Source organism: Colletes gigas, unplaced genomic scaffold (assembly GCF_013123115.1).
Source record: "Colletes gigas isolate AHSC1104 unplaced genomic scaffold, ASM1312311v1 Colletes_gigas_Sc00002, whole genome shotgun sequence".
NCBI classification, from domain to species: Eukaryota; Metazoa; Arthropoda; class Insecta; order Hymenoptera; family Colletidae; genus Colletes; species Colletes gigas.
Window position 1 is genome coordinate 5,257,996 of NW_025106631.1, and position 24,908 is coordinate 5,282,903.

At 32.8% G+C, this 24,908-nt stretch overlaps 1 protein-coding gene across 1 annotated transcript in view; it reads left to right on the forward strand.

The window, feature by feature from the left end:
* Nucleotides 1–8,699: 8,699 nt before the first annotated feature.
* LOC122401943 (endoplasmic reticulum membrane sensor NFE2L1) overlaps nucleotides 8,700–24,908 on the forward strand; it is a 119,034-nt gene continuing 102,825 nt past the window's right edge. The window contains exon 1 of the mRNA XM_043404413.1: nucleotides 8,700–10,394. Coding sequence (XP_043260348.1) covers nucleotides 9,936–10,394 — 459 coding nt within the window. The 5' untranslated portion in view covers nucleotides 8,700–9,935. The remainder of the gene's footprint in view (nucleotides 10,395–24,908) is intronic.

Consider the following 24,908-nt stretch of genomic DNA (forward strand, 5'->3'; position numbering starts at 1 on the left):
GTATCGTGGATATTAGCACGAGGTAAATAAGAACGAATACGAATGAAATTTCTATCCCAATCAAACACAAAAAAAGAAAAAAAAAAGTATGTCGTGACAACATATAGACGGTTTAGATTTTATTATCCGACGAAAGACTATTTCCTGCGCGTCTCTTAGCTTGATTTTTACGGTTTCTACCTAGTAGTCGGCCAAATCTCACGAATATTGAACTTCGGGTATTCTCCCCATCACTCTCATTCAAGAACGAAGCATTATTCGTTGCTAAAAAAAAGAGATTCACCATTTCTAATTAGTTGTTGTCACGGTAGAGCACATAGAAGAACCGATCGATCTCTATCAAATGATCTATTGTAAAGAAACTGCCGACGATGCTTGCAAGTCAAACGTTACCCCCATCCCGAGAAAGTAGCATTTTTTTCGAGGTTTATGCCATTTTGTACATGTTTTCGATCACAGTACAATTACTTTAATCCCCGACGAATACGATTCCCTTCGTGAGTTCGTCGATTTTAAAAACCGGATCAAAAAAGTTTATTCCGGCCGAAATTATACACGCATGTTTCCACATAGGAATGGGAAAAAATTCTGTAAATAACGGCTGCATGAATCTTTTATTAGCCCTTTAAGTAGATTTTGATACACTCCAACGGCGAATTAATAAATCGACGCACAACTAGATACCTTACGTGTAAATAGCATATTTTTTCACTAACGGATATTCTCTCTTGTTAAAGATTTAACGAAGAAAAAATCGCTCCGCGACGTTCGCGGTAGCGCTCATGGTTCGAAAATTTGAGTACGCAGAGAGATCCACGAACCGATTGGCCTATTTTACAACGTGTAATATCCGAACGTACTCGTTTAAGGAATAATATGCAACTCTCTCCTTGCTTTTGTTTCGAGACGATTAATCGCACAGATTGTCATTGTTCCTTTATCGATCTGTTTCTTATTCAGAAACATCGTCGTGAGAATCGTTTACTACTAGTTGATTCTTTTCAATCTCTCACAACAAATTGGTCGACGACGTTTTTGTTTCCGTTACTATTAAAATGGTCTAACAGTATTAGAGAAAGCTCATATTGATGTGTTACAAATAACATCGAATACGAATAATAATAATAATACATATTTCTTTACGAGTCTAAAGCGATTTGAATGGAAATCTAGCCCCCTCCCCCACTCGATGCGGAGTAAAACAGATGAGAAAAAGAAAAAGTTCTAACGAAAGACTGGGACATCAGAGTAATCAAGAAAAGAGTACATGCCTATATGTATTTTATGCAATCACAACCCGATACCGTTACATCTTAAGAGAATGAGGCTGACTCGCATCTCAGACTTATTAATTAATTATTAATATAATTATGCAGTAATTCCTTGAAAGACGTTCAAAACCTTCTAAACGTTAAACCTGATGATATCACTGTTCCCTCCGATTCTGGGGATCGATCAGAGCGAGCTATACTTCGTCGATAAGATCTATTATCCGAAATAGTTCGTTTACCTGTTCATTGTGTCGAAAAACATTTTTAATTAATTGCATTGTATCCGAAGAGACTTTTCAGATGGATGTGATTTCATTTTTTTACATTTTATACTTTTTGAGATATCAAGGTGATCTTCAGTCTTTTCAGGGTCAATGGATATTTTTGTTAACACTAGATTTATGGGAATTGATCGCACGTATGTTTATTGATACCTTTTATGGTGACGATTACCTTGGAATACGATTTTTCTTTTAATTAGAATATGTATTCATGCTTGTTAAAAAATAATATTTACGCGTTTTGCAATTTTAAATATGGAATCTAACATCCGTCAAATTGACGGTTTCCGTAAATCTGGTGTTAAAGACAACTTGTCGTTGAAGAGTTCTCTGTTGCTTTCTGATCTTCTGCTTTTCTGCTTGCAGAAATAATTAAGTAATGGATTACTATGATTTCAAAAGAACTTAACCATTACAATATTTTGTTCAATTCTGAGGGTCAGGATCGACTCAAAGTTGCCTTACAAATCATTTAATTCGTCTTTTTATCGCGTACAATGCAACATAAAAAAAGAAGATATATTGATCTTGGAAGAATTCAAAATTACCTTCATATCTCAAATAATACGAAATGTAACAAAATTAAACTGCATCTGCCGGATGAGTTCCCTCAAATACAACAAAATTTGGTTAAAAGTTTTGCTTGTACAACCAACAGATAACGAGTTATTTTAGATAATACCTTTTAATGACTCACTCTGTTTACAGATCGCGACCAGATCGCTTAAAATAACTCGTCCGTTATTTGTTACAGAGAAAAATGTTAAAAGTTGCGTGGTATCGAGGGTGGCATATAGTACCGTAATCAATATTTTGATACTTTCTTATCGAGATACGAAGATCAGCTTAAATTTTTTAAATAGAACAGATACTATTTTTTGTGAATTCTAAATAGACCTTCAAATTCTGCATAAATGACACACTGTGTAAGATCTGAAGATAATAATTACGATAAATAATTGTTATTTTAAGAAATGTCCAGTGTTTGTTTATTAATTGGATATTTAAACATTTTCCAATGTTTTTATAGTTATTGGGGCACGTGCTCTAATAATATACTCTCACTTATCTCTAAAAATAAACTCATACTGAATGTAATGTTTACCACAAAAATATCTAGCAAAAACTGTGATGATAAACATGATTTATCTCTGTGAACAGTATAAATCTTCAAATTGTGTGTCAACTATTCATTCATCGTTACTCTGTTTTCTAATTCGAGATAATTCGTTTAGAAATATCTCGGTAATTATTAAACTTAAGTACACAGTATATTCACAAAGAAAAAGTATTCATTCTATATAAAAAAAAGTAAACTTTCATGTCACAATAAAAAATTTAACAGAACATTAATTACGGTATTACGATACCATGTAATAATATATTTTTTTTTATAACAAATAATACACAAGTTATTTGACGCGATCGAGTCGAGAGATTCATACTATGCAATCAACGATCGACAGGCAAGGGTGATCGATATTAGAAATTGACGAGAGTTTGGAAAATGGAGTGAAAATAATGCATCAAATTAGTAATAAGCATAAACAGAGTGTCCCAGATTTTAATGATCATATTTCATCGGTAAATGTATATTCCATGGGTCTAATCGAGAGCGTTTATAAGCAAACAAAAAGATTTATTTTTCTTCGGAAATAAATGGACGAGAAGTGTGGAAATAAGTGGATCGAAGTAAAACGAGACTCGCAAGCATTCGATTCTATGTCGATTATTGTTTAAATATTGTATATTATATAAAAGAATAAGTAATTTTTAATGAAGTTTTAGTCTAGCATTTCTGCCCCTTCCTAGACAAAATTATAACTATACCCTTGTTCGGGTTCGAATCGAAAATCGATCGATGATAATAAACACAGGAACTTTTCAACGACAGAAATGTGATGCTCTCCCATAATTTTTCAATCAAGTTTTCCATTTTAATTTCAGTCGTTGGAAAGTTTTCGAGCTTATTATCGTTGCCTGATCCAAATTTTCATTTAATATAATTATTCGACCCATCCCTATATAATATTATATTATACTTATTACTGATCTGATGTATTACTTTCATTTCATTTCTCAACTTTCATAACTTTTAAATATTATAAATTGTACTGTTTTTTAAGAGTTTCGAATATCCAATAGTTATAATGAAAAATTAAATTTGTATATTTTTCATTTCGTTATTACGAGAGTATTACCAATGTATCGAATTTTTACAGTGAACTTTTTGTTCAAATAACAGAAAGAGTAAAAATAAAAATTTTGAAACAAAGGAAAGCTCGTTCTACGATGAGAATCACTCTTGGCTGTGGGCCGATTAGGTCAAGACTCCATTGTTGTTGCTCTGTCTTGTTTACTGTTCGTATGTCCCATTCGGTGTCCTCGTCGAGCGTACTTGCGAGCTCTGTCCTAGTCGAAGATAAGAAAGGCCAATTCAACGTATACATATAGACAATGCCGAACCTTGAAAAGTGTTCATCGTCGATCCCGAGCCGCAGACATCTTCCAGGGAAATACTGTATATTGTACACCGTTCTTTACTGTACTGTTGTCATAGATATTTTGTTGTATAAAATAAATATGAAATATGTACAAGCATACAAATGAATATATTATATGTTTAAAGTAATTTGAACATTATTCATTCTTAGCGATATTTTGTAAACTTTTTCCTCGGTACCTTTCAAATAGCGTTGGGCAAAATACAATCTGTTTACATTTACCACGACGATTTCTGCAATGCAATTTTACTATAATTATATTGTAATTACAATATACAAGGTGTTCGGCTATCTCTGGAGAAATTTTAATGGGAGATTCTAGAGGCCAAAATAAGACGAAAATCAAGAATATTAATTTGTTAATGGAGGCTTCGTTAAAAAGTTATTAACGTTTAAATTTCAGTACCTACTCGAATTTTTTTTTAGAAAGTGGGTAGGATTTTCGGGGTAGGTCTATTCACCAAAAATGCTTGTAATTGACCCCGGTAACTAAATATAATTTTTTTAATGTCGTTTGAAATTTTTTAGTTTCACCTAAAAATTTCACACCTTCTCGAATTTTTTTCTCGAATCTGGGTAGGAATTCAGGGGTATGTGTATACACCAAAAATGATTGTAACCGACCCCCGCAACCGAAAATAATTTTTCCAGAACGATTTGAAATTTTTTTTTTCAACGAAAAATTTCACACATTCTCGAATTTTTTTCTCGAAAGTGGATAGGATTTCGAAGGTATGTGTATTCACCAAAAATGATTGTAATTGACCCCCGCAACCGAGAATAATTTTTTTACAGCGATTCGAAATTTTTTTTTCTCCGAAAAATTTAGGCACCTATCCGAATTTTTTTCTCGAAAATGCGTAGGAATTCGGGGGTATGTCTAATCATCAAAAATGATTGTAATTGACCCCCGTAACCGAAAATAATTTTTTTAGAACGATTTGAAAAATTTTTGAATTTAATTGTTAATAACTTTTTAACGAAGCCTCCGTCAACAAATTGGTATTCTTGATTTTCGTCTTATTTTGGCGTCTAGAATCTCAATTTCTCATCAAATAAGAAGATTTAACGAAATTTCTAATATTACAGTTCATTCCCACCAAAGTGTTGAATAACTTCTGTGTGAATCATCTTTTCGTCAAATTACCGCGAATGTCTGAAAAATCGAGAAGACCGTTACGATAAACCCCCTGTATTTACTATACAGATAAGATATTCCTAAAGCCATGATAAAACAGGCGATAGAGACCAAAAGTTCAAATATATCAAGATATAAAAAGATCAAGAAACCTATATCCTGTCCAACGAAACAAGACACTCAAATTACTATATACAGGGTGTTCCATATTTTTCCGTGCACACTTCAGTAGTGTGTTCTACAAATAAAACTAAGACTAAAATGTTGTATAACAAAAAATCACATAATATAGTATAGTTTTTCTCTCTCTCTTTGTCAGACAGCCTAAGTTGGCCCTTCTGGCTTCCGGTGGTGTGCGTTGGAGAAATGGAGACCAGTTTCAGTTAACTATTACAATAATATTATTCGTTTTGTTGCTTTACATTGATTTCTAATATTGTTAAATTAAAATATTATATTTTTTCAATGATTTAAAAAAAACCTTAAGTGTCCAATACTAGGGGAACTCCCCCTACATCATTATGAAACCACTGATTTAGTTACAACTCACAACCAAACAATTATTTAAATTACCGATTACATTTATGGCGTAGCTTCAAATAATGTTCAGTACAATGCCAGAATTGTTCATTTTATGGTTGAAATCGAACAGGAATTCATGTTACAGACGTTCGTACGTCTTTCATTTTGTCTTCTCTTTTTTCGTTGAAAAAAATGTTTATGGATCGAGATGTTTATCGTAAGATCGATTAATAACTAAGGTCTTAAACTTATAACTCTTTGGGGCACGCTGGGATTAAAAATATCCCATCTTTTTGATGCACCGTAATGCACGATGGGACATTATTAGTTCCACCTCGAAATATTGCAATAGTTAATACAGGTTTATCAATTGTTGCAAGCGGAAGGTTTATTGCGACAAATTTAATCAAACTATTACTATTTTTTTATGTTTTTACATTATGTAATACCTTTCTTAATAAAAATATACCAATTTTGTTTAATTTAAAACGCAGTAAAATTTCTGTGCAACACTGGTCTATTTTATTATCTGAAATTCTGCGCCGCAAAGGGACAAGAGATGAGAGGAATTTTTAAAAATGACCACAATTTGATATATTTGCATTGTAAAAATATGTATTCTTTTCATAACTGTGTTTTATAAGCAATACGTATACCAATATAAAAAGAAGTAACGGTGGACGATTTTCCAGTGTGACCGACTGCACACACGCACATATCACTATGTATGCACTTGAAATTCTTATTTTGGTATCAACTTTAGACTCTATTGCGCCGACGTGTCGGATCGCTGAAAACGGAAACGGTCGTTGTAATGTAAACAGGCAGCGGGTAGCTCGCGCCATGTTCAAATAGCGCGGCAGTCGCTGGCGGTGACGTTGCACAAGAAAAATTCTAATTATCTCGTGTTGGAACGACACACGGTTGCTTTCTCTTCGATTCTAATAACCTCGTTATTGGACGAAGATACACTCTCTTACAGGAATATCTGTCAACGGATATTAATAAAAATGTGGTGTAGACATTGAACGGACGACACGCAGGCATAACACTTTTCGGGTGATTCATCGAAGTGAGAGTGATTCTCGAAGTTCCAGTGACGTGTTTCACTTCCATACTTGAAAATTACCAGCACCGGAGTTCCCCCCAGTCAGTCTGATCTCTGCTCGGTTGATTCCTCTTAACTGCCACACAGTGTATGTTTTAAAATTTAAAGATAAGTCGAGACATCATGCTTCATATGGAGGATTTGCCGCAAATGACATCGATGTCGCCTGGCAACGATGCGACAGATTCAAAATCAACAAAACTCATGTGCAAGGTAAGTACGATCGTGTACGAGTAGTGGATGACGCGTACGCGTGTACATATGTGGTGTGGCCTTACGATACGTACACGTATTTGCTCGATCATTCGCTGGCTGGTGTTGGTAACTTAAGCATGGCAGCTGTACACAGCGTGCCAACGTGATCGCGATCGAAGTTCCTTCACTGCGACTTCGATCGCGCGTTTCGTCAAAGCATCTCATTTTTTACAAGACACACGTATACAGAATTTAAAACACCAACACGTTCGAACGGAATTACAACTTGTTTTTCTTATGTTTATACATCTTCGCGTCGTTACCTACGGAGAAACACGAACTCGATCGAGTGCAATTTATCGACGGAAAATTTATTGTCCCGTATCATCGTCATAGTTCACCTATGAACTTGATTTACATACGTCGGACATTGTCTAGTTCTATATCGATGACAGTAAATACGTAGTTTTACATGTTATTCTACTTCCGTAAATACATCTCGCACAATATTGTTCGAGTGGATAATGATCATTTACCATCGCAAATAATGCTATAAAGAATAAACGAGCAAATATGTGAATAAAAATGTAACTATTTCTTTACGTACTATCGAAAGCAACCTTGACGACTCGAAGACGTCTAAAAAACAGTTTACGGAGTTGCGTGGACGCGTTTATTAATGGGCTTGGGAAAAACAAAGAACAAAGGACAAGAAAAATGTGAATGGAACTTAAAGAAATTCTTACGTAACGAACTTCTTTCGACAAAGAAAACAACCAGTGAAAATGCGATATACATCGTTACATAAATGTGTACTTAATATGATCCAGTGCAGTATCGTGATTCTTCGCTTCAAAGCGAATTGAAACACTTATTATATGTTGCCACACTTGCTATATATTTTCTGTTTTACCTACAATTAATAAGTGGCAATTACATTAAATATATAGAAGAGTTTCATAAATTATATTGCAATCATTACCATATTAACACGTTGATTGCTATGTTCAAAGATGTCCTCGACATTTGATCAAATTATAATGTAAAAAATAAATATATTCGATTATTCAACGTAGCTGTTATTTTACAGCATTTCTATTTAAAGTAACGTTATTTACAATTATTTCATTATTAACGATATTTGTAAGTTCGATCACCATGGCGACCACCAAGTTACTTTATAGTCTTTTCTGCATTAGTATTGTTTATAAAATGCTGCAAGTATATATTATAAAACGTATATAAATATATTATAATACGTTTGAGACGTGAAAAATATCGTAACGATTATAAAGAAAAACAAAAACGTGAATGGAATTGAAAGAAATAGTTACGTAACGCATTTCTTTCGATAAAAAGAAGTTCGTGAAAATACGATAATACACATGGTTATATAAACGTGTATTTAATACGATTAAACGCAGTATCGAGATTTTTTGCTTCAAAACAAATCAAAACACGTAGGTATGTATTGCGCATAATTAATTTCGTTGCCACACTTGCCTTACATTTTCTATTTTACCTACAATTAATAACTGGCATAAACGTATATTGAATGTTTCGATGTACGTTTAAATATTTCTTAACGTTAAACAATACAAGTATCAATCGCCATATCAACACGTTAATTGCTTTGTCCAAAGATGTCCTCGACATTCGATCGAATCATAATGTAAAGAATAGAAATATTCGATAATTCAGTAGCGTGACTGTTATTTTGCAGTATTTCTAATTAAAATAACGTTATTTACAACTTGTCATTGTAAATAACATTATTATAGCGTGTTGTAAGTTCAAAGTATCAGTCGCTAGTAATCACCAGGGCAGTCATGTTAATTTATAGTCTTGTTTGCATTAGCATCTTAAATCTTAAATCATATAAACAATATTGACGAATTTGTGTCGGACGTTTAAATTTGACGAACGCGAAGTTAAATAGATTGACTGGCTGTTTAAGCAAATAGGGGAGAAATATGCGCTTGGCTCGGCCCTGAGAACTACGTTGCTTGAGTGAGTGCTGAGTCACATATCGTGAACAATCTCTCCCAGCAAGGTGTGCTAGTCGTCCTCCGTGAAATGCATTCTACTGCATTAGTATAACGTTATCGTCGCCAAAACTATAACACCATGGAAGCAAGATGATTTAGCAGAGGAAGCTTTTGGCGCATGTCGCGGGCCTCGAATTGCTACCAGTAATAAATTTGAAGCAGTTCGGAACCCGGTATCGCCCTTGTGAAACTGTCAGTTTCTACCAGTAGACTTGGAGGTTTTGCTTTGTATAGTATCTGGCGTACTGTGACAGTGTTAAAGAAGTGTTGCCGCTAAACCGAAGGAATACCATTTTGTATTGTCAAATGAAATCCGAGGCATGCGTAGGATGTACGCGACGTACACTGAATGTTTGACGTGGCTAGTGTGTGTTTTGAGGTTATTTCTGTATTCGTGTAACTGACCTATACTTGTTTAAAGAGAACTCCAAATCTTTATTTTCATTCCGATGGTCTGTCGAATAAGTTGCTCGAACGAGAACACTTTCGACGATCGTATTTCTTAACGTTTCTCGAGACGCTCTCGGTCACATTAAACAAAGGGAACGTCGGTTTAAACAGTGAAGTTCAATTTCAACAACAATTAAAAGCATCGTTTCGCATTGTTCGTCGTTTAAAAAATTATTACGTGTAATCGTGTGTACAATTCGGACGTTAAAATATAAACAGTTGTGTATAAACGTTTGACATTTAATCTGAAAGTGATAACCAAAGTTCAACATGAGCCACTATACATTCATGACGACTTATTTAGCCTTTGTGTTCAATATAACTGCCAGGCCGCTGTGACAATAAGTTACATCCCTGAGGTTGAAATAAGTTTAACGATAACAGGTGATTGGATTTAAACAAAAAAAAAAAAAGCACGATGTTGTGTCTAAAGAAATTGTACCGCGAGGAACTCTTGCAGTTTGCGCTGTTGCTTTCTTTGTTACGGGTGGATCCAGAGTCTTACCTTGGTTTGGATATTCAAACCATCGGTGTAGGATCTTTGGATTTAAACAATGGGTCCGGATGGCACAACGATGCTCGCACGATTATTCATCGTCCTATGTTCGTGCACCCAAAGAATCTGGACACGGTACTACTAAACTATGAGAGAGATTTATTCGAAGACTTAAATTCCTTAGGAAGATACAACAGATTGAATTCTGGATTAAACAATATCCATGCATATTTGTTAAATGTCGAAGAATCAACGAGAGATACTGCTGTAGCAGGGCCTAGTATTTCAAGACATCCGGCTAGAAATATCACGTCGCCTGATCCGCTAAATGCTTCCCAAAGTCCTGACGAACCGGCTAATACTGCGGAACTTACCCAAGAGGTATTTTCTCTTATGCTTGTTAAATAAATTAAATTCTAGGCTCGAACTAAATTATGCAGCACTTTGAGATATCGTTTAGAATATATGCAAGTAATAGTAGCAGTATAATATAGCGCATATGCATACGTGTGCTCTAATTATAATAGTAGTATATCCCAAATTTATTTTTTTTTTTATTTACATTAAAGTTGCAACAGAAACTTTATGAAATACATAGAAATTTGTATTTCTACTTGAACCGTGTTTGCAGAACAAAAATCAGATTTCTTCTTCGCTGTTATAAATTTCTATATTTTATCTAGATGTTTATATTTTTCTATATAACGCGTGTAAATAACTGTTGGAAAATTGTTTAAAAACAAATATGATATAGATATAATATTTGTACAAATTCTTTGATAAAGTTATTCGTGTTATTATTTTATTCTTCGCGAGTCGAAAATAACTGACGTGGCGCGAACACCTTCGAAAGAAAAATCTTTTTAAAAAAATAGACGGGCCGAAAGACAGAAAAGAATTTTGGTTTGAACGTCATCGTGTAATGTATGTGAATGACATTATTATCAAGTTTACGTTATAGCATATATCCATGGATCCTTGTAATGACCTACAGTGAGTACAAAATTTCTGTTATTTTTAGTCCAGTGAACTAAATTCTTCGGTACACTCATTCCTTAAAAAAAGTGCCGATTTTTTTCAACATACTACATTTAGCAGTTTTTCTTAAATATTTATAGAAAATTCGTGGAGGAAATTGTAACACTTATTCAAATTTAATTGAGATATACAAATATTTCGATTACTTTGTTTAGAACGTACATACACAATGTGTAATAAATTAATGTGGAAGAATTTATTTGACATTGACGTGTGCATTAAACGATAGCATTTAATTGTTTCTTAAATGCATGGGAGTATTGTATCTAATTCAGTCGAAGTAATTCTTATGCTTTTTAAACATACAAACACGTTATTTTTTAGAAAAGTTTTTATTTTAGGTTGATTGTTTTCTTTTTTAAAATATCATATTTCTTTAACAATGATCGATACGGGCTTCGAATCCAAATTCAGTGAAATACAATTCAAGACACAATGAACAATTTTAATATTCGAATTCCATGCACAATTTATCAGTACATTAAAGCATTAAATCTAGATTAAGACACAATGCTTTCCACAAAATCAACCGTGAATCATACAAGTACCGATATCTGAAATTCGTCATAAATGTACATATATTTGAAAAGTTAACGTAATCCTAATTTTTGGTATCGAGAAATAGTGTAAATAATATTCTGTACCATGTTTGGAATTTTGGTTTAATCGACTATGTAAATTTTCAATTGGTTTTGAACGTGAAATTTGAAACAAAGAACGTATCTAATATCCCCGGACAGTTGTGTAATAAATACTTTTTGTTATCAGTTTCCTTAAAACTTAACATTATTTTGAATTCACATATTCACCAAACTTCTGTTTAAAATAGTTTTTTAAATTTTTGTTTGAAACTGTTTCATTAATTTATCCCTATTATGCTTGCATTGTGTTTAACAGTTATGTATTATTATATTTTTAGTCCCCAATTTCGAAATACAGTAGAGATTCTTATATTCACACATCAATTATCTGAATATTCTATTTAAAAACACTATTATTCAAACGATTTGTTATTCAAATAACAGAACGTTCGGATAGTAAAGTGTTTAGATAGAAGAATAGTTGTATACAGGTATCTCTACTGTACCGTATCTACTATTGTTATAAAAAATAAAATCACTTTATCGTGTATCTCTAGTTCGATTCCTTTGTGAGATTTAGAATATTCTTTTCGTTGGTCTTCTTAATCCTGTCACTGTAAAAGTCGTATTTGCCCACCCTTAATAAATAGACGATTATTTCCAAAGAGTATGCATGTACATCGGCGATCATTGAAATTGTTGCAAGGTCATGGGACATTTGCGTCATCAGCGGAGAAGTAATCGTCACTCGAGCGCTGCGCGTGCACAAGATTGATGCGCAGAAGATTATTCATTATCCACTGTAATACGATACGAATTGCAAGGCCAACGCGAGCGTTTTGCCAAACGAGTAATTCGGAATCGAAAACGCCATGATTTCAGCTTATACCGCGTCTAAAATTATGTTATATTCGTTCTTGAATTACTCGTTCGGCAAAATCGCACGCGTCGATTCTGCAAAACCGTATCGGATGGCGCACGACTTTCTGCGCATCTACCTTGCGCACGTACAACGGTTCAGAGAGTTTGTTCGCCCGATGATGGCGTCAGTGTCGCGTAATCTTGCGACGACGACGATCGCAGGTGCACGCGTCACAAAATTGACAATGATTTGCGTAGAATGTGCAAGTTCATGAATTTATGAACGTTCAATCTACTATGTTCATTTCTTCGTTCAATCGTTTCGTTTCTATCGTTAATTTATGCAAGTGAGAAGAACTTTTCCCGCCTCAGAGTCCTTTTTTCAAAGCCTCTTCCTGTAACTAAGTAAAGAGTCGATGTATGATCTTTTATGAGCAACTCTATTGTTCTATCTGATTTGTCAGTGGGTGTACCTTCTTTGATCTAAAGTTTTCGCTTACTTTTCGATCTATTCTTCGTCCACGATGGACATTCAAAACTTCCGTTTAACATTTACGAGCAATTTCATCTAAAGGAGCGAAAATCGTGAAAAAGAAAGGTACATTTCTTTTCGCAACATATCAGACAGATTCATCAGTATGGCTATGATAGAGAAGCATGTTTCACTGCTTTAAAAAAGGCAGTAGCATTGAGAAGGTTGCTAGTGAGATTCGTGCCGTGTACAGGGGTAATTCACCAACAGTTCGGAAGATTTAACCACGAATATGGGTGCTATTAAGAATTTAGTTGGAATTTACGTGCATCAGTTCGTACAACACGAATTGCTCCGAAGCGAAACTCGATGGATCGAATGCCCATGCACGATTTGCTTGGCCACAATAATTAAAGGAAACTCGTTTTTGAAGAATATTAGTCGTGGACGAAATTTGGATTGTTTGTATAAACGTGGAATGCGAACGATCCAGGTCAAGCGACGGAAAGGCTCTTTGCTCGTTACCAAATCTGGACTTCATTCGAGGAAAGTTCTGCTATACGTCTGGCGAGATTGGAAGAGCTCCGCCAAACGAAACTATCAATTCGGAAAAATCTTGTGTTCGACTGGAAGAGCCGAAGTCAGCCGTCGAAAAGAAAACGCCCAAGGATTGGCAAACAACCGAGGCGTATCATTTCATCGTGATAATCTAAACCACATATTTCTTTGAAGCTATTAGCATTTGATTAGGATTTTCCATCTTATTCTACGTTCTCTCTGGACGTTGCCCCTTTCGATTATTATTTATGAAATTCTATGCATTCAAATTAGATTTGGCAAAATGGAAATAAATGCATCCCTTTTACGAAGCTTCCAAAGGGACGGAGGAAGATGGTGGAACTTATTTCAATGATTTAGTATAAAATACAATTTTGTACGATAAAGTAAGAAAACGAAAAGGAATTATGTTTGGAAGCAGAAATTTCAAATGTCAAAAGTATTAAATTAATTTATTATAATCAAACAGTAAACGAAATATATACTGAAACGTAGATAATGACAAAAATAATACATTTTTATTTGATCAAATTACTGCCTTTATTTTTTATTATTCTAGATTACGAATTTTGTCCTCTTTTGAACTAATACAGAAATATATAAATCACTGCTCAATGTTAGGTGTAGATTTTGGTGAGGTAAATAAAAATTTGGTTCGATGGTAGGCTAGCAACGACAAAAATGATTTTGTCCTAGATTCGTCGTTCGAGGGGACTTGTCGTTAAGGCTTTTTTTAGCGAATTCTGCCTTAGGCGCGTCGCCCAGTTGGAAAGTGTATTCCATATAAGGAGTCTTTAGATCAAACTTAGCTGTGAAAATGATTCGCCGTCTAGAGGCCGAGTCGCTAGAGGTTCGACCAGTCTCCTTGGTACGGAGAATTCAGATCGAACCAGAATCGCGATGCCACGAAAAGGAATTTTTTTTAGCTCAATGCAATCGGTAACAAACAAGCAACAGTTGAATAAAATAGGGAAAAACAATGCTGTAAATTCAACAATGCTATAAATAGAAAATGGTAAAGAATTGGGTCAATCGATTTATTACGAGAATTCTGAATCATCAGTTATATCAAGTCGGTCTTAAAATATTTAACGAGCTTTAAATGTTTTAAAGTTTTGAGTATTTGACGCGAAAGACGAACGAAAATCTGGAAATTTATAACAAACTTATTTGTCACTGTTTTTACGAAAAGTTTCATTTTTACAAAAGGAAATTATATTCTAAGTTCAATCATTTTTCCTCCATTTTCTTTGTTTTTTTAATAATTATTTTCACAGTTACTTGCATCTAAATTTTGATCGAAATAGTGTTAGGAATATTCAGATAATTATCCATATGAAACATTTTTGGTTAAACTGCTGTTTGGAAGAATTGTTATTACGATTGAAGTAATTTTTATAATTTAATTAATTTTTTATTATGGAACTGAACAAATTAATTTTCCAGTTGAGGCGTTAAAGAAAATAAATTTAGACGTATATATATGTAGCTACAATTGTCTAAAATTGAAATTTTCGTCTCGTAGAAAATTTTACAGTTATGGTTTGGCTATCGACGAGTTGAATACCTTAGCACAGTGGAAAATGTCAAGCGAAATATTTGCTGATAACTTATCAGGTCTTTCGTATATAGGTAATACTATAGTAACACGAAAAAAGACTTGCCAGAACAGAAAATAAAATACAAAGAAATGTCAGAATTACTACTTTGTATATTTTATAAAAAACATTTCCTTCAACGCAACATTTTTTTAATAAATAAAAATTTTCTTTTTACATTTAAAACAAATATTCTGAAACCTCCGTACCATCATAATAAATTTTATAAACAATTCATACGCATACAAATGTGATCTACATTCAACTGTTCCAATAAAAATTTATAGTCTGTGTATTCGTTATTCGTTGCTAGATTAAACTGCATAGAATATTTTTGAATATGAAATACCAACGTAGTCGAAATTTATTAAACAATTACAGGAACGAAGAATATAGGCATTCTAATTTCAACAATTCGATGTGAACAGTACTTTAGAAAGCAACACTTACGAATCATTCTTGGAAAGTTTATTTTCCTCGATGCAATTATTATAACAATTACGTAATCGTGAATACTTGTTTTGATATTTGTAAAAATACAGTCGCGTTGGAAATTAATTAAGAAAAGCTATTTGATTCGTTGACTACCTTCTGATGGAAAGAACAGCTTATTAATAATATTTTGTTGCGTTATGGGAATTTGATATTATCGTTGTACACAAGTTAGTCGTAAAAGTGTGGTGTTTGTGTAGAAAGATACGATTTGAAAATAAATTTTCTTAGGAGCGAAGTTTCGTCGATCGCGTCACGGAAATAAACATTCATAAATTTTCATAAATCAGCGTGGTCAACGCATGCAAACGATAACCCTGCCGACCTGGTACGGTTAAGGAACAAAGGCACACACCTTTCCTCGTATCTGATCAACGATTCGAGTTCCCAGTTTAGAGCCTTCACGCGCGACTCCGCGTTCTACACGAATTTATGTCAGTCGGTATTTTTTTACGTGGAACTTGTCAAGTTGGAGTAGTTTCCGGTGTAACGACGCGTAAGATGGCGCGTAAGAAGAGGAAGCAGCCACGAATGATCACCGTTTTCGTGCCCGACGATGTACGTTTCTGACTCGAGACGACCAATAATTAAGTATTCCGTGGAAAGTGTCGTTATCGTTGCTATCCGATACCTTGGGAGAAGAAACATAATGCCAAAGTGTTCCATCGTGCGTCCGGTACAAAAAAAAAACTTTCTTTTTAATTACCAAAAACGTTGTAGTCGCGTAGATTTTTTATTAAAAATATTTTTAACAATTACGTACGTTATTTACTCCTTTAAAATGGTAATCGAACCATTACTCTATTATCAGCTTAGATACGAGTGGTCAAATACTTTTGTAATCGTCGCAGATAGTACTTGTATATACATAAGGAATCGATTTAGTTATTAAGGTCTTTTAATTTAGTTTTTTTATGCAAAAATGTCGTAGAAAAATAAGATCTTACAAGCTATTTTTTCCAAAATTATTAATAACTGATTGGTTTAGTTATTAAGGTCTTTCAATTTAGTTTTTTTATGCAATTGCAAGAATATAGAGAACCAAAAGTATAGTAGAAAAATAAAATCTTACAAGCTATTTCTTTCAAAAGCTACTGAAAATATCATCCTTTTTTTTTCTTTTTGTTATTAAACGATTCGAGCAAATTTTTGGGGATAACTGATAGGGATAAAATGGAGGCTTGTTAGATTTTTTTTTTAAATGGAAGGTTGTATTATTTAGTTGTTATTTAAACAGTTCTTTCCAAAATGAGTATGTTTTTCTTATAGAAACATAGATCGTTTAAAACTCTATCAAAAGTTATGATAAAAATATAAACAACGGATTTTAACGTGATACAATGTTGGAAAAGCACTCTTAAGAGCAACTAATACTCCATCTTAAAGAAACTTTCTGAATTAAGTTCATTATAACTCAAATTAATATTGCATATAAATTACATAGTATTTTTGTAATAATTTCTTTAAAAAATTTTAAACGACCTACGTTTAATTTCAAGCTTATATTCTAGACTCTACAAGAAATTTCTGGATATTATATCAATTTATAATTAAATTATTATATAATTTTCTTTTTTTCAGAATATTAGGGACAAGTAGTAAATTTTTATTAAAATTATATAGTTTAATAAATTTAAATGACGTATTTATATATCATACACCTTTGCAGAGTAGAGAAATATCGAAGGTTTCGTGTTCGAGTAAACAAACATTATCAAGTCTAGTGACAATGATTAATTTGGTATTACCAAATTGAAATAGATAATATGTATACATCTTATAAAATAAAGAAATTATTGAGGAACGTTTCGAGTTATTTGATTGAATCGAGTTGCACTAGCCAGTAAGAGAATTTTAACAATCTATTTTATTTAACGAATTGTTCTTTTTCTGTTTCAGGTATGTATCACCGGTTCAGCTTCTTCTCGAACTCGATTCAGTTTCCGAAGAGGAAGATAACTGTTAATTAAATCTTGTTAACATTTTAATTTTCTACGTCATAAATATTTATCACAAACATACTTATCGTTACGTTATAATTATTATTAAGTTGCACGCCAGACATTCGTTTACCATTGAGAATACTTTTCACGAACATTTACTAACGAAGTGTATTTACATTCGCGGTAAGTTTTTTGCATCCCGAAGCCTTGAATTTTTTGTTTATAGAATGTTCTTTAATTTTCTAGTGTTCTTCTGTAACGAAATTTCTACCCTAATTAACCTCGTTGATCAATGTAGAGGAATAATCGTTGCAAAATATCGTGTTTGAAAAGTCCATTTTTAAATTCACAAAGTTAATTTTCAATAGATTATAGTAACAGAGGAAATCAATTATTAACGCTTCTGTTAATATTATAGTTCCTGTGGTGAAATTAACCATGAAATGGCACACTGTTTTTTTTTTCAGATTTTATCCAATTTGTGCACATTTTGAATTCTGTAAAAATTTACTGAATTATTTTCGAGTATATAAGAACTATTTTATTTGCAATTATCTTACGCTAAATAATAAAAAATCGTTTCTAAGGATTTATATTTATCACCTAAAGTTTTCAGAAAAAAATACCACTTAAATAAATTTTCAAAACAGTTATATTTATTCGAGGAGACGAATATTAAAAATTGTCATAAAAGTATGATATTTTGTTTGACCAGAGAGTGACAATACAAATAATGGTTTTTCATTCTAGCATCCATTAATTTGAACTTTTTATTGTTTAGAATCTACCTCATAAAATAAGCCACTTTTTATTTATTTATAAAGAAAATATGAGGTCGTGAAAGGCACTGTGCCATTTCAGGGTTAATTTCATACGTTTCGTGGTAATTTTGGAACTGCAAATAGTTCGTAATAACTAATAACAATTATGGTTCTTCCAGAAATCTCGTGTATTTATATTAACATTGTTTACACTTTGAATTACGTATACATCATATGTAACCAATTTTAATAACGTTTATATTATGCATAGAATTTACATAAGAGACGAAAGTGCCTCTATCCACGAAATAGAGCCAGTCAAAAAAGTCTCCATACCTTTCATTAAAATTTACTTGACGTTGCATAATTCCAATGGGGAAGGTAAGAAATGAACAATTTTTACGTTATTATATTCAGAAACATAACGATCGTTATCGGTGCAAAGAAATTAAAATGACGAGGAAGAATAACAAAAATGTAGTAAAAAAAAAAGTCTCCGTACAGAGAAAAGTTCAACAGAATGTTTACAAATAAGACTGGTATAACAATTCGAAGATGCAAGTTAGTATCTTGTCTTCTATTCTGTAGAAAAGGTGTTACTAGAATTATTTTCTCAAAAATAGATTCGCGATTTAGTTGTGAAATTAAGAAAAGATTGTTCTTCGTTTAAGAAAATTGCACAAATGGCGAAGAAATTCAAATTTTGCGCGATACAAGTGTTCAGAAATTCAGAGTGTACAGCCAACCCTGGGAAAAATTTTAATGGGGGATTTTATGAGCCAAAATAAGACGAAAATCAAGAATACCAATTTGTTGATGGAGGCTTTATTAAAAAGTTATTAACAATTAAATTCAAAAATTTTTCAAATGGTTCTGGAAAAATTATATTCGGTTACGGGGGTCAATTACAATCACTTTTGGTGATTAGACATACCCCCGAATTCCTACGCATTTTCGAGAAAAAAATTCGGATAGGTGCCCAAATTTTTCGGCGAAAAAAAAATTTCAAATCATTCTAAAAAAATTATTTCCGTTTGCGGGGGTCAATTACAATCATTTTTGGTGATTAGACATACCCCTGAAATCCTACCCAGTTTCGAGAAAAAAATTCGAATAGGTAGGTACTGAAATTTTTAGAAGAAACTAAAAAATTTCAAATGATATTAAAAAAATTATATTTAGTTACAAGGGTCAATTACAAGCAATTTTGGTGAAAAGACCTACCCCTGAAATCCTGCGCATTTTCGAAAAAAAAATTCAGTACAGTCGAAACTTTAAACGTTAATAACTTTTTAAGAAAGCCTCCATCAACAAATTGGTATTCTTGATTTTCGTCTTATTTTGGCCTCTAGAATCCCCCATTAAAATTTTTCCCAGGGTTAGTTGAACACCCTGTATAGTGAAATTTGTTCTTCAAAATGGATGACGCATTTTATGAATTATGGTCTGCAAACAAATTTGTTTTGATTGAGATCAACTTCGATGCTAAGATTACTTACATATCCAAGAGAAGAGCTATTAGTATAATTAATAAACAAAGGCGTGGCCAGTTTGCAATGGAAACATCATAAATATAGCGATATTGAGGAATTAAGTTTGGAAAAAACAAACGTACGAATCGAATTACGGAAATTTACGTTCAGAATTTAAAAAACAGAGACGACAGATCGATTAGGGGTGCATGAGTACAGCTAGTGTTAGATATTTAATATTAGATACCTGAAAAAGGTCGTTGTTCGTAAAACGATATGCATGAAGTTGAAAACTTTTTTTATAATTTCATTCGAAAACGTAATCTTTGTAGTTGACATATATGCTTCATTGTTATTGTTTATACATGATTGTACACGTGGATAACGAGTTGAAAATTTGTGCTTTTATATTTTACGAGTTTAAACTTGGAAACGCAGTGAAATGAATTTTGAGTACTTGTGGGAGAGGCACTGTTAGCGAAAGGACGCCACAAAAATGGTTTTTAAACGTTTCAAGGAAGGTAATGAATCAGGACGTCTATGTGTCATGAATTTGATTGAATATTATATGCATTGAAACCCACAAATGTGATGGATTTACGACAAGAAAGTGTCTTCAATCACTTAGCTTCCATATTGGATAAACGAGTATCGATATCGTTTGAGGAATAAATATTGCTGGATACGCAACAACTTGCTTTCTCGATTCGAATATTAACCTGTGATGAAAAATGGCCGATGGAACGGTGTCGAGTCTGCGTTCGAAGACTTTGATCTCTGTTTAGTGGGCTGCACGTGTTATTATTCGCGTCGATTCTCCCCCACGTGGCCAAACAATTACAGCAAATATTTACTGCAAAGAAATTGGAGGATGTCCATGGCAGATTCATAAAAATGCAGCCAGCATTCGTAAACAGAAAATGTGTACTCCTTTTACACGATAACGCACCACGTCCTCGCGTTGCATTTCAACTCGATAGAAAAATAAAAGATGGCGGATGGGAAGCTCTATCTCGTTCTCCTCACAGATCCGTCACCTTTCGATTAATTTTCTTGCAGAAACAGAAATTTCCCAATATTGCGGTAGAAACAGTAGTTTATTTTTTGGAAACTAAAGCTCGGGAACTTTTTAAAAGAGAAACGTATAAGCTTGGAGGACGTTGGAGAAGAGTTGTAAAATGGCGATTGTTTCATTAAATTAAATAGAATCGGAGCATTTGGAATTCATTTAGAAAATTTGCACGAACTTTTTCGGTGTTTAATATTTATTGACAACGTTATAATATTTTGACGAAATTGAAAAAACGGTTATTTTACAATATGTCCAGTCGACTTTGCACACCCCCATAATCTCCAAATGCGAACTAAATATTGTATATAAATGGAATAAAAAGGAAATTGGGAAAATATACAATTATAAATTAAAAATATTATTCCATATAAAAAGGAATACCTAACAGTCGATTAAATTGATGTGTACGGAGACTTTTTTGACCTTATTCTTCTCACATTATTCTTTTTCTTCGGTTCGATTGTCATCAAATGATTGTAAATTTCCTTCCTTTGCACTAATAATAAACGTTATGTTTCTAAATGTAATAACGTAGAAATTATTTATTTTCCACCCTCCTCGTTGGAATTGTACGACGTCAAGTAAATTTTAATGTGTTTCACGGGGATTTTTTTGATTAACAATAATGTTAAAAAGTTCAGGATTATCGGAATTGAAAGTAATCGATTGAGATTATTAGAATTTCGTAAGAAGGTAAGTAATGAAGGCTATAATCATCTTCGAAAGAATCTTTAATTAGCGAAAAGCTTAAAATGCATTGGATATGCAATTAGGATGCTCGAATATTCATTTTAGGAGGAACACGATAGTTAACTATATCCAATTAGTTTCTAGCAATAAACATCAATCGTTCGAAAATTATTTTTTTCTTTGTTATTTCAATATATATTTGCAATGCTGGTTTTCCTACAGCGACTGCAAACAAAAGAATATTTATTAGAGCAACTTTGTATCGCTATCAGTTCGGATAAACGGCTTATTTTGAATAAATTGCCTGGCACAATTAATATCTTAATTTGTTTTTTGATTGCAGCGTGTATTTTAAAATTGACAATGATTAAAAGAAGTTGGTAATGATTTGAGTGAAAGTGCTGGATGCTAATCGTTTCTCGATTCTTTAAAATTGTTTGGAGAAATTGTTTGAAGAAGATCTCAGACAAGGTCAGCGAGATCGAAACCAGTCACAACACCTTTTCAAAAATAACTACATTCTGTGCTTTATAACATCCGCTTCTGCGAGTGCAGTGTTCTCATAACCTTCATGGGTTAAACCCACGCAATTTCGGTGATAACCTCGCGCATTGAGAATCATTTTCTTCTTATTTGCCATTATTCATCCTCCACTTCGAGTGCTTCTTTCTTCACGTGCTTTTCTCTTTTTACAATTTATTTTAAATTATAGTATTGTTATAAACTTTGTTTGGCAATAATAGGAATTTGATTGCATCGGTGTAAAACAGTTTAACATAAAAATGATCCACTCGGTTCTGTTTTGTCGACCGTTTCTCCTTTCATCGGTAAAATCGTCGATCGATCCGTCGATAAAATTGGTATCTCTTTCTCTGTTTATCAATTGTTGATAAAGTATGTAAAATAATATTTTATCGAAGATTAGGTACAGAATAGACATTATTACAGATGACGTATATGAGTAGACCTTACATCTTATTGATTTTTGTGGTTCATACTCACTGCCATACCGGCCTGAAAATTCGGAGGTGATTTTAACGTCCTCTTCTCATGGACGGCGGTCAGTTGAGAAACTATTCGCTGAATTAGTATTGATGGCCAGATATTTATAGTGTGTGTGTGTAACCTGCCCCTCCATTTACACACACTAATCCATAGCAACCTTGTATATGAGTTCTGGCGCTTTCTATAGCTTCGGGGGTTCGAGGAAAAAGTAGTCGATTCTAATAGTGCCAAAATTTCTTCAAATCGTTCTGGAAAAATTATTTTCGGTTCCGGGGCTCAATTACAAGCATTTTTTGTGAACGGACATACCCCCGTAATCCTACTTGGTTTCGAGAAAAAAAATCGAGTAGGTGTTGACATTTTTCGGCGAAATTAAAAAGTTTCAAATCGTTCTAAAAAAATTATTTTTGGTTGCAGAGGTCCATTACAATCATTTTTCGTGAATAGTCATACCGTTGAAATCCTACGCATTTTCGAGAAAAAAATTCGAGTAGGTGGACAAAGTCGGTAAAATTAAAAAATTTCAAATCGTTCTGGAAAAATTATTTTTGGTCGCAGGGGTCGATTACAATCATTTTTGGTGAAAACACATATTCCCGAATTCCTACGCATTTTCGAGAAATAAATTCCTCAAAGAAAATATAATTTGTGGTCAGAGATGTTCCTCCGAAATTTCATGTTTATTCTAATACTATTATCTTTTTATAATCGTAAAGAGCACCAAGAAATTCAACAAAGCAGTACTATTCCAAGAATGATGGTTGACAGAAACTGTGATGAAGTCTGAAGGCCATATTTAATGATTTTATATTTCCAATGAAATTAATCGATTGATGCTCAATTCTGGATGGTACAGCTTTCATTCCGTTAAAAAACAATAAAATTTCTGTGATTTCATTTTCTGTCTCACTTCCTCTTGTGTTCGATTCTGTATCCTGTTGGTAATGTCGCGAGTGACACGAAAATGATAATGGGGCTTTAGAACCCCCATAAAAATGGATTGAAAAAATACATTGGATGTAAGGTCTAGCCATATTTCTCGTCTCAGACATTACTTCGTCGCAAACGTTCTACAAAATAGATTTCCTAATGCTTTTTCGTGTTACACGAAATTTGTCAGTCTTACCATCTCCGTGTCACTTCCAACGTTATCGATTCCGAACGGAATTCTATTTCAGCACCCTCAGCGTTTGGAATTGACACTAAATTTCAGAATCAATTTCGAAAATTATTCTTTTATCCTTTCAAACTAATTTCGAATATTAGAAATGCAGTAAATACTTCAAATAACAGTTTTTATATGTATCAAAACATTCGAGTAAATCGTTTAATCTTCATAAAAAATACTGCATAATGGGAACTAAAAAAAGCAATAACACGAGGAATAAAAAATTCTGATGAATAGCAGTGGATACGATATATAAAAAAGTTTTGAATATTTTATAAAATTACAATGGACACTGAAGAGGAATTTCGTGCCTTAGATCTTTTTTACCAAAAAGGAGAAGACACAAAATTATTTTATAACAGTTGTCTCTATTATTTAATACTTTAAAGCAACTAATTAAGAAAAGGTTAAGAAATAGATTTAATGGACTTGTTATTTTATATGCCATATATTTTCAAAGTAATTAAGCGTGCAATACAGGCAATCTTCGACCAGAAAATGAATAAAAATTCATGGAGAAAGTAATCATAAAATAAATAATACAATTCCAAAAATAAATAAATAAACTTTCTTTCAAGTTGTTTCATTAGTAAAATTCATTATGTTTGTTGCCGTAGGTCATCAATTGGGACATTAATTTTGAAAGTTGTGTGAGTCACTCGACTGTTCAAAACACATTTTCTTGGAAGCTATTCTTGAAATTTAACGATCTCAGATAAATTTCACATTAGAAAAACATTCAATTTTTAATATGGCCAAACACGAATGTTTAAATATCTCAAAACATTAAATATATGGCTTGATATTGAAGAATATAGAATAAATGTTATTATGAAAATGATCTAAGTCATGTATCTCTTGTTTCGAGATATTTAAACATTTGTGTTTGATTAACTTAAGATTTCCGTGCGACTTTTTGTATTCTCAAAAATAGAAGAAATGTTATAATTAACAAGATTTCGTGCCACTTGTTAATAATAACATTATTACACATATTATATATTACTATATTATATTATATTATTATATATATATATTGCAAAAAGTGACATGAAATCTTAAGTTAATCAAACGCAAAACGTTCAAATATCTCGAAACTAGAAATATGTGACTTAGATCATTTTCATAATAAAGTTTATTCTATTTCGAAAATACAAAATGCGCCATAAAATGTTAACACAATG